General features: G+C 43.1%; 1 protein-coding gene across 1 annotated transcript; it reads left to right on the forward strand.

Moving 5' to 3' along the window:
- Positions 1-4: 4 nt before the first annotated feature.
- Positions 5-7,552, forward strand: NDUFB5 (NADH:ubiquinone oxidoreductase subunit B5). The gene is made up of 6 exons (XM_033959124.1): positions 5-137; positions 1,827-1,912; positions 2,747-2,813; positions 3,662-3,723; positions 4,187-4,293; positions 7,345-7,552. The coding sequence occupies exons 1-6, from the start codon at positions 20-22 to the stop codon at positions 7,463-7,465; spliced, it is 561 nt and encodes a 186-aa protein (XP_033815015.1). The 5' UTR covers positions 5-19; the 3' UTR covers positions 7,466-7,552.
- Positions 7,553-10,929: the final 3,377 nt, after the last annotated feature.

The following is a 10,929-nucleotide window of genomic DNA, read 5'->3' on the forward strand; positions in this document are numbered from 1 at the left end:
GTACGTGCCCTCAGTAATCATGGCGGGCATGAGCCTTCTTCGCTCTGCAGCTGTGTTTTTGGGCCGGTTGAAACCCGCGAAACAGGCGGGTTTTGGTGGCAGCTGCTTGACTCGGAATTGCCTTAATGTTGGCACCGGTACGATAACCTTGGGGGACCAGAAGGACGGTGTGATCTGGAGGCTCCGGGCGTGTTTGACCTTGATGGTGTCGCTGTGTTGCCAAGCGGGGAATAGAATTGTTTTTGACACCCATATATTGTAATCCAGCTTAGATCCCAACATTGTTTTAGGAGGAATATACACGTCTGTTTAAATCGGAGTATTCATTGACTCTGAAAGATTTCGAGTATAACGTTAATTTGCATTAAAAACCTAAAACATAGCTTGCACAGTTCAAGGTGTCTTGTGTGAGAGAGCATGACTTGCAGGGAACAGTAGTTAAAAACCCTGCTCACCTTTGTGGGCAGATTAGACGGACATGTTAGTCTGCCATTGACACGGGGATAAATTTGTCCCTATCCCCGCGGAATCAAAATTTCCCCATCCCGTCCTGTGAGTTTTGTCTTTGTCCCTCTTCCTGCCCCCATTCCTGTAAGCTCTGCCTTAACCGCACAAGCCTCCAACACTTATGATTTTGAAGTGTTTGAGGCTTTAGTAGAAGAGGACAGAGCTTAGGCATTGGTGGAATGAGGCATTATGACATCACAATCTGAGCTCTAGAATGTTGCTACTTAGGATTTTAAAGTGTTCGAGGCTTGTGCAGATGAGGGCGGAGCTTAGGCATTGGTGGAATGAGGCATTATGACATCACAGTCTGAGCTCTAGAATGTTGCTACTTGGGATTTGAAAGTGTTTGAGGCATGTGCAGATGAGGGCGGAGCTTAGGCATTGGTGGAATGAGGCATTATGACATCACAGTCTGAGCTCTAGAATGTTGCTACTTGGGATTTGAAAGTGTTTGAGGCATGTGCAGATGAGGATGGAACTTACAGGAATGGGACAAGGGCAGAGCTCGCAGGGTGGGGGTAGAGAAAATTTGTCCCCCTGTCATTGTTTACTTGTGGAGCCCTCTTCCTAAAGGATGTTAAGCTCTAGCAGAAAATACTTCCTATAAAACATGTAAAAGCGTTTTGTGGTAATTCTGCATTTTGTTTGCTAAGTACATGTTAATGAACTTTTAAAGACTGTTTTTGGAAGGGGATATGCTAGGGGTGAGGAATGGGCATGTTCTGGTTAAGGCAGGAGCACTTAGAGCCCCCTAAATAGGAGGTGGTAAGTGCTCTTGCATTAATTTTTTCATAGATTTTGCATGCTAATGGAAAAATTAATGCAGGCCCAACAAAAATTTTAAAAGCTCGGCTTTACAGTTATGTTAGAAATGGGCTTAATTGGCGAGAATGTCTCACTTTCTAGCACACTTTAGTAAAAGGGCCCCTGTTTTAGCTAAACTAAACTAAACTAAACCTTAAGTTTATATACCGCGTCATCTCCACGGAAGTGGAGCTCGACACGGTTTACAGGAATTAAAACAGAGAAAGGAACTGTCTCTTATAGTATTTCTAAAATACAGAATCGTACACCATTTTTTTTTCAAGTGCTGGGACTTTGCTGTTTCTACTAAACATATAATCTGCATATTCCACTTGACTTTTCTCTGTTTAACCTGACCTCCAGTTATCTTCATTCGTCCTTGTATCATCCAATATGATATAATGCAGATATGATTCTTCCCAAGAAGCTACTTTGCCTTAACTGTATTCAAATTTCTTCAGTACACAGGTGTAACGTTAGAGACAAATAACAAAATAAACTGTTTAATTCTGCAGTCCCTGTACGACATGGCAGTCAAGGGAAGAGATTATTTAATATCCAAGCTTCACGTTTCTATGATAAAAGATTTCTGAAACTATTGGTGAGTTTATTGGTCTTTGTAACTGATGCAATAACAGCACAGCAGAGTAAAGTGTGTGTGTGGGGGGGGGGGGGGCATGGCCATGGCAGTAATTAGACATCCAAAATCTAGGTGCTAAGCAAGTATTGTCAAACTGCACACTTGTTCCCTAATACATTTATAAAATTCCTGCAGATTGGCAGATAGGTGCCACCACTTAACGCTTGCTGTATTTCAGGTATTAACGGAGGCACTTCAAGGCGACACCCCTTTGCAGTTACATGTTAGAACATTTAAGTGCCAAGTTACAGACTAATACCTTCTGTTTCACTCCTGTTTTGGTTCTTAACTTCCATCGACTCTGTGAATGTCAAACGTTAGGTGGCTGACACAGCAGATATGCTGATATTTTAACACTTAAGGTTGTTTTTTTGTTTTGTTTTATTTTGCTATTTTCTCCCTCTACTGTGTGTCTGGGTGAGTTAGGGAATACTTGCTATTCCTGGGGGGTAAAATACAGGGCAGACTGACCATTGGGACAATAGGCAGCCCCCAGGGTCCACTTCCAATAGCTTCCATCTAGTTTTTGATAGGTGGTTAGGGACCTTGGTGCCTAGTGGATGCGATCACCTCAGCCCACCCTTGAAATGCATCCTTGGTTCTGCTTGTTGGCTGGCAATCGTGACCCTCTTTGCCCCCTCTTTGAGCCTTGGTTCATCACCTTTATGGTATACCAAGGCCTGACTAACTCAATGATGGGGGATTCAAACTTGCGTTACTTGCACCTTGCCTGAGCCATATAATATATTTTGTATGAGATTTCCAGACTTAAAATCTCTCTCCATTCTTAAACAGAGATTCTACCTTATGTTAACGGGAATACCAGTGGCTATCTTTATAACATCTGTCAATATATTCATTGGTAAGTATTGTTGCTTGAGTTTTGATTATACTTAATTGATTATTTGGTGTTTGTAAACTGGAATATAGACGAGACCAGCTAGTAGATCAAATTGGCCTTCTGAATTTATTTTTTTTTCTGTTATAGACATCCAGATAACCGAGAGAATTAAAGTATAGTGTGTAAAATCCTGGGCTAAGTAAGAGTTAGTTAATGGCATAATAAAATGCCAGCCCGCTGTCCTGTTAAAATTGCATGTGACTTGTGTGTTGACAGATCTGTGAAACAAGGGTGGGAGTTGGGACATGTGAGAATATCTTCGCACATTCTGGCTTTCATGCAAAAACTTTCACCTGCAATTCGACTGAAAACAAAGGCCGCCAATTATACACAAGCTCACTTTACTGCCATGTGTGGCTGATGAGGGAATGTGAGCATAGAAAAGTTTTGGAGTCCATTTTTTTTTGGTTCCTATTGGTTTTTTTCCCATATGTGTCTTATTTACTATCTACAACTGGTATTTCTCTTCCCATCATTTCCTTTTGTTTCAATATGGTTTTGTTAGGTTAATACTAAGTGTTTGTTCTATTTCCCCCTTAAAATTTTGTAATTTTATTGATTTGTACATCGCTTAGAATTTTGAATAAGCGATCAATCAAATTTTTAATAAACTTGAAACTTGATCTCCAGTCCTCCTCAATCACAAATTGTTTGCATCTCTTTTGAATAAGCTAATTGAAATTAGTTATATATCCAAGACATGTGACTGGTCTTGATTCAGATTACAAATGAAAATTTGCAAATATAATGTCAGCTGAGGTTTAAAATGTCCTATATTGGATTTTCTTTTGGTTAAATCTCTTCATTAGGTGAAGCAGAACTTGCAGAGATTCCAGAAGGTTATGTTCCTGATCACTGGGAGTACTACAAGGTTAATGCACGAAACTGTTTTTGACTTTCCTGTCCTTTATGTTGAGACCAAGCTCAGAACAGATTAATCGTACAGAAATATGTGTTTTTAATGATAGCATTGGAGGCAAAGATAAAGCCGCTCTCTAGAGTGCATTCTGTATCATTTGTATTTCAAGGCTTTATATTTTTTCCAGCCAGGCCTATGTGACTTTATATCACTAATATTTTCATAGTAGCCACTCCAGCAGTTTTGTTTCCATTAGATATTTATTTAATCATAGATAGAAGATCTGTGGAGCTTTTTGCGTTTCTGGTTCCGACATTATGTAATTTTGCAGCCCACTAGGGATAATAATGACATTCATGTGGCCCTCTTTGTACAAAGGTTGCCCACCCCTGTTGTAAGTGATTCAGATATCATGTAGGTCATTAATAACTTTATTTTGAACTAATTTATCAAACATTAATTTTGCCTTTTGAAGCACCCCATAACAAGATGGATCACTCGGAATCTCTTCGACCCTCCAGAAAAAGAGTATGAGAAACTGATGGCCATCATCCATATTGAATCTGAAAAAGCTGACCTCAGGTAAGAAAAGAAAGAGTGCTAAGTTAAAGATAAATTGTAAAATTTGCTTTAGCTGACCATGTCACGATGCCAATTTGAAAATATCTTCAATTTTCACCTTAGATACAAGATACAACTGTCGAACCTGCATAACAAACATTGTTAGCAATGTGACCTTTCCCTGTTCCCTTCACCCTCTACCCAACCAAATATCCCTCTACTTGAAAATACCCCTTCCCCAGTCCATTTGTCTGGTACGTGGTGGTACAGTAATAGGCAAATATGGAGTGAGAATGGTAGCAATATCACAATGTCTTTAAAGTGTTCAAATATGGTAGATCGGAGTCTTTTTGGTAAGGCATCAATAAAAGGCATCCACCCTTTTCAAAAACCCCTACATGGATAGATATACATGTGTAATATAAATTTGTAGTGAAGTTCTGTAGCAACACACTTTCCACCAACCTTGGCACCTTATATAAGCTCTCCCCCAAAAATCATAGTAACCAAAATCAGTAACCCAGAGACACCACCTTGTATAGGGGATGTAGGCCCTGCGGCTTTGTTAGACCACAATGTTAAATTAAACTTTAGAGTCGTTAATGGAAAATGTGGCTCTTGACCTTTTTGGATCATTAAGGGCTCCTTTTACTGAAGCCGCGTTAGCGGCTTTATCGCACGCAAGAGGAGGCGGTAGCGGCTAGCGCGGCCAGCAAATTAGCACGCGCTATTATGCGCGTTAAACCGCTAACACGGCTTCGTAAAAGGAGCCCTAAGTGGGCTCTTGCTGTCGGACAAAGACACAGAACTCCATCAACCTCCCCCTCCACAAAAAAAACCCCAAAACAAAAATCCTGATCAAAGCCTCTTTGAATGACATTCATTGTCATCATGATTCATATACCTCCAGCTGGAAGCTTGAGTTGCTCGCTGAAGTGTAAAACATCCAGTTGGAGTACACTTCTCCCTCCGGATTCGCGGGGGATAGGGGCAGAGCCGGACCGCGAATGGCGAAAAACTGCGAATATCCGGCTCTGACCCACCCCCGCCTCCCTCCCGCCCTTACCTGGTGGTCTAGCGGGCTTTCGGGGCAGGAGCGATCTTCCTACGCTCCTGCCCCGTGCAGATCGCCATGAGGAAATGGCTGCTGTGAGTTCCCCTAGTCTCTCGAGACTACGACGGGAACTCCCTACAGCTATTTCCTCATGGCGATCTGCACGGGGCAGGAGCGTAGGAAGATCGCTCCTGCCCCGAAAGCCCGCTAGACCACCCGGTAAGGGCGGGATGCCGGGGGGAAGACTTAACGATGTTTTTTGGGTTTTTTTTTTTCTTTTTTCCCGCTCCCCAAAAAAATCGAATATGTGAAATCACGATTACCGAAACCGCGAATAGGGAGGGGGAAGTGTACTCTGATTTCCTCTTTAAGTCACGATGGGGCCCTTTTAACACGCACCCAACGCATGGCTTAACACAGGACACAATAAAGCGTTGTGTTTGGCCATCAGCACAATAAAGCAGGAGGTAATTTATTAAAAAAAAAAAAAAATTCAGAGGGGACATGTCTGAGCGGAGAATGGGCATGGATAGTGGATACTTAATATTCCATTCACCCCACATAACACTTGCCCCACCCCTGCCCCCTTCCTCCTTCACCAGACCCTCCCTTCCCCACTCTCTACTTCCCTTATCTAGTTCGATCAAACCTGCAATTTCTGTTATATTGTTGTAAATCTTCCCCTCATTGCAGACAGTTGTAAATCGCTGTAATTTCACTGCTGACTGCTGTAAACCGTTGTAATTTATCGTAAATCTGCTTGTAATTTGCTGTAAATCTGCTTGTAATTTTGTTGTAAATCTGCTTGTCAATGCAGATCATTTGCTAATTGATGTAAACCGCCTAGAACTCACTGGGTATGGCGGTATATAAGAATAAAGAATAATAATAATAATAATAATACAGTAATCAGCTAGTGCATTGACTTGACCTCTGCGCTAAATAGCAGGCAGTAAGGCCCAAATTCTGTAACCGGCACCTATTTCGGAGGCGCCTATCTGAATCGAGTAACGAGCTCAATTAAGCTTTTTAATCAGCAATAATTGAAACTTAGGGTTTCTTTTACTAAGGTGTGCTAGCGTTTTTTGGTGCACGCACAAGAATAGCGCGCGCTAGCCAAAAAATTACCGCCCGCTTAAAAGGAGGCGGTAGCGGCTAGCGCACGCTATTCCGCACGTGAAGGCCCTAACGCCCCTTTGTAAAAGGAGTCCTTGGGCGCCTGTCAAGAAAGAGCGATTCTGCAACAAGGCGCCTCTAGAAATTTAGGCGGCCTTCAAAACAACAGGCGCTCTGCGCGTTGGGCGTGGCGACATGTCGGGCGCCTTGTTGCAGAATCGCTGCTCTTAAGCGTGCGTAAGCGCTCAGCTCGACGCTTAACTTTTAGTTGTGCCTAGAGCTGGCCTATTTCTTGGGCGCCTCCAAAATGGGTTCCGCTCAGCGTGATTCGTTAAACAGCATCCAATTTTACTTGAATCGGCGCTGAACGGTGCCTAATTAGGCGCCTAAATTTTGGGCGCTTCTTATAGAATTTGCCCTTAAGTGCTTCGGCAGTAACTTTTATTTTTACGTGGCCATAAAATGAGTCCTTTTTGACAGCAATAGTATAAATGGGCGTAGCGGACGGGAAAGTCCTGCATAAGGATGCGCTAAGCCCATTTCTTATCTTATTAAAAGGGACCCTTTTTTTTTGAGGGGGGGGGGCGTTACATTGTGGGAAAACAGCCCTGATGAGACCCAGCAGTCTTCTGGTTGTGTTCTTCCCGAGCTGTTGTCGCTGTTGCCACTAGAGGGTGTTCACAAGAAAGGATCCATGTGGTCTTGAATGCAGTTGATATTGTCGATAGGTAAAAAGACATCCGAATATGCAGCAACTTCAGGCCCAATATGCATGCGTCATAGAACTAATTTACATTTTAAATACATGCAGTATTTCTATAAATGGAGCATTATTTTGATTTAGTATTAGAAGTTGTAGAAGTCTAGAGCTGTTCTTACGACCTTTCTTTCATCTGCTGTAGGTTGAAGCAGTTTGAAGCCCGCAGGCTCATGAGAGCAAGAGGGGACGGCCCTTGGTATTTCTTTGAGACCCTCGATAAGAATCTCATTGACTACTCCCACAAAGCAAGCCCTGATGACTAACGTGGATTAAGATCACAAATGTTACTGACTCCGTGCCAGCAATTTATGGCAATAAATTATGAGATACGTTTTTTTTTAGCTTCCTGACTCTTGGACTCTTCATTCAGCAGTTTGTAGTGGCAGATATATTCTCTAAAGCTTATTCCAAGTTTCCAAGTACTATTACAGATTAGATTAAATGCTTATATAATTTCTAAGCAATTTACATTAAAAAATATTAAAGTAGTAATTTACAAAGAAAACATATAAACAATACTAATATTGATACTGACTTACAAGAAGCAAACGGAAAGAAAAGGAAGAACTACAATTTTTAAAAGCAAAGAAACATTCAAGGTAAACACATTAAAGGGGGGAGGGTTTTGGTTTTGGGTTTTTTTTTTTTTTTAGCCTTATAAGGCTAGTTTCTGGTATTTGAAGAATCTATCTGAATATCTCTGTTATTAAATAATTTCAACCGTTTCTGAACTTAATGCTAAAAGGCATCATTAAATAGAAATGTTTTAAGAGCAGTTTTAAATTTATCTAAATGTCTTTCTTCCCTTATGAAAGACGGAAGTCAATTCCAAATTTGTGGAGCTGTTATAGAGAAAATCTCTGTTCTTCTCGTATTTATGATTTTCACTGATGGAATTGTCAAAAGATTTAGTTCCGCTGATCTAAGTGTTGGTGAAGGAGCATAGGGCAATAGCAGTCTGTCAAGGAAGATAGATGGTTGTGTTTGCTGGATTTTAAATGTCAGAAGTGCTAATTTATAAGTTATCCGGTGTGGAATGGGTAGCCAATGGGCACTTTTTAGAAGGGGTAAGACATGATCAAACTTTTAGGGCTGGCTCTGACCTATCCCCGCCTCCCTCCTGTGTCCCGGACCTTCCCCAGACCTAGAGAATGACACGGTGACAAAATTCATCATCGTTCCCGTCCCTGTGGATAACCATCTTCATGTCATTCTTTAAGGAGAGAGGGAAGAATCAGAGTATGAATGGCCACAACCACTGACCCTCAAGCTTTGCTTTGAAGAATGCTGAGATTGAGCAGCAACATTCCAGAACAGATATTGTGATGTCATAATGGCTCATTCCACCAGTGCCTAAGAGCCAATCACATCAGTGATGTCACAATGGCTTCATAAGAATCAGAGTATGAATGGCCACAACTACTGACCTGCAAGCTTTGCTTTGAAGAATGCTGGTGTAGAAGGACTGAGGTTGAAACAGACACTACAGAATGACAGTCTCTGGTATCCAGAGCAGATATTGTGATGTCATAATGCCTCATTCCACCAATGCCTAAGAGCCAATCACATCAGTGATGTCACAATGGCTTCATTATCCTTGGCTCACATAAGAATCAGAGTATGAATGACCATAACCACTGACCCTCAAGCTTTGCTTTGAAGAATGCTGAGATTGAGCAGCAACATTCCAGAGCAGATATTGTGATGTCATAATGCCTCATTCCACCAGTGCCTAAGAGCCAATCACATCAGTGATGTCACAATGGCTTCCTTATCCTTGGCTCACATAAGAATCAGAGTATCAATGGCCACAACCACTGACCCTCGAGCTTTGCTTTGAAGAATGCTGGTGTAGAAGGACTGAGGCTGAAATAGACACTACAGAATGACAGTCTCTGGTATCCAGAGCAGATATTGTGATGTCATAATGCTTCATTCCACCTGTGCCTAAGAACGGGGACGGGAACGGTGATGAATTTTGTCACCGTGTCATTCTCTACCCAGACCTTACCTGGTGGTCTAGCAGCGACGTGGGGCAGGATGGATCGTCCTACGCTCCTGCTCCGTGCGGAGCCGTCATCAAAATGCTGCCATGAGTTCCCGTTGTAGTCCAACCCCACTAGGACCATGAAATTGATTGGACCCTATCCTTTAACGTTAGCTAGACTGATCAGGAAAAGACCAGTGTTCTAAAATTAAAAATAATAGTGTTGATGCCTTCCGAGGTGGTGAAAATACTTCAGGCTTTTTTGTTTTTGTTCAGAGACAGCACCTACTGTAGCTTCCTTGTGACCCTGGGCTGGTCACTTGGCACTCCATTGTGCCAGGTACAAAACTTGGATTGTGAGCCTGCAAGGGACAGAGAGAGCACTGTACACATTATATGCAGGTACAGTGTATGCCCAGTAGCCCTATAGAAATGATTAATAATAGTAACGACTCTGGAGTAAACGTAAAGGAAATACTTTTTTACAGAAAGGGTGGTAGATGCATGGAACGGTCTCCTGGAAGAAGTGGTGGAGACAGAGACACTGTCTGAATTCCAGAAGGTGTGGGATAGGCACGTCAGACCATTGGAACGGTCATGAATTTTGTCATCGTGTCATTCTCTATTCCCAACCCTGTCCTGAAGGACCACCAAGCCAGACAGGTTTTCAGGATAACCCCTAATGAATATGCATGAGAGAGATTTGCATCTAATGGAGATTTCAGGCATGCAAATCTGCCCCATGCATATTCATTAGGGCTATCCTGAAAATCTGATTGGCCTGGTGGTCCTCCAGGACAGGGTTGGGAACCACTGGTGTAGGGGGCTCAAAGTTAAGGGGGGCAGGGTGAAAGGGTGAAGGTTTGCCTAGAGCAGGGGTAGGGAACTCCGGTTCTCGACAGCCGTATTCCAGTCGGGTTTTCAGGATTTCCCCAATGAATATGCATTGAAGCAGTGCATGCAAATAGATCTCATGCATATTCATTGGGGAAATCCTGAAAACCCGACTGGAATACGGCTCTCGAGGACCGGAGTTCCCTACCCCTGGCCTAGAGTACCTGACACCCTTGCTGCTGTCTCTATGACCTGGGGGGGGGGGGGGGGGTCACACCTTGATTTGGCAAGTAGAAAAGGAGGGAATGTGAGAATAAAAGGAAGGAGAGCATTTCAAACACCAAGGGACAGGGGATAAAGTCCCTCCCATGTACAGGCCCTAAAGCAGGGGTAGGGAACTCCGGTTCTCAACAGCCCTATTCCAGTCAGGTTTTCAGGATTTCTGCAATGAATATGCAATTGAAAGCAGTGCATGCAAATAGATCTCATGCATATTCATTGGGGAAATCCTGAAAACCCGACTGGAATACGGCTCTCGAGGACCGGAGTTCCCTACCTTTGCCCTAAAGAATGGGTGCAAGGAGAAAAGAGAGAGGGTCAAGCCCCCGAGAAAGAAAAAGAAAGCCAGAAACAAAGAAGAAGAAGAAGGGGAACCGACATGGGAGGAAGGAAATCAAAGCAACACGTGCGCAAGGGAAAGGGGGGGGGGGGGAGCAGCGTAGATCAAATCGGCATCCAGCAGACCCCCCCCCCCCTCCAAGCAGAGAGAGGCAGTCTTCACACAATTTTGGGATGATGACTATCCCCCAAAGGTCCAGGAGCCCTCCAGGCAGGGGAAGGAGGCGGAGCCTGCGACCCCCCTCGGAGCAGCGCCCGCCCCGAGCTCGGGCGCCTTAAAAATAGCCT

Source organism: Geotrypetes seraphini, chromosome 9, assembly GCF_902459505.1.
Source record: "Geotrypetes seraphini chromosome 9, aGeoSer1.1, whole genome shotgun sequence".
Classification (NCBI taxonomy): Eukaryota; Metazoa; Chordata; class Amphibia; order Gymnophiona; family Dermophiidae; genus Geotrypetes; species Geotrypetes seraphini.

Bases quoted from the DNA above. Each gene is read 5' to 3' on its own strand.
- NDUFB5 (XM_033959124.1), top strand. From the start codon at position 20: ATGGCGGGCATGAGCCTTCTTCGCTCTGCAGCTGTGTTTTTGGGCCGG. The intron at 138-1,826 runs GTACGATAACCT...TTAATTCTGCAG, and splicing joins TTGCCTTAATGTTGGCACCG to TCCCTGTACGACATGGCAGT. The intron at 4,294-7,344 runs GTAAGAAAAGAA...CATCTGCTGTAG, and splicing joins TCTGAAAAAGCTGACCTCAG to GTTGAAGCAGTTTGAAGCCC.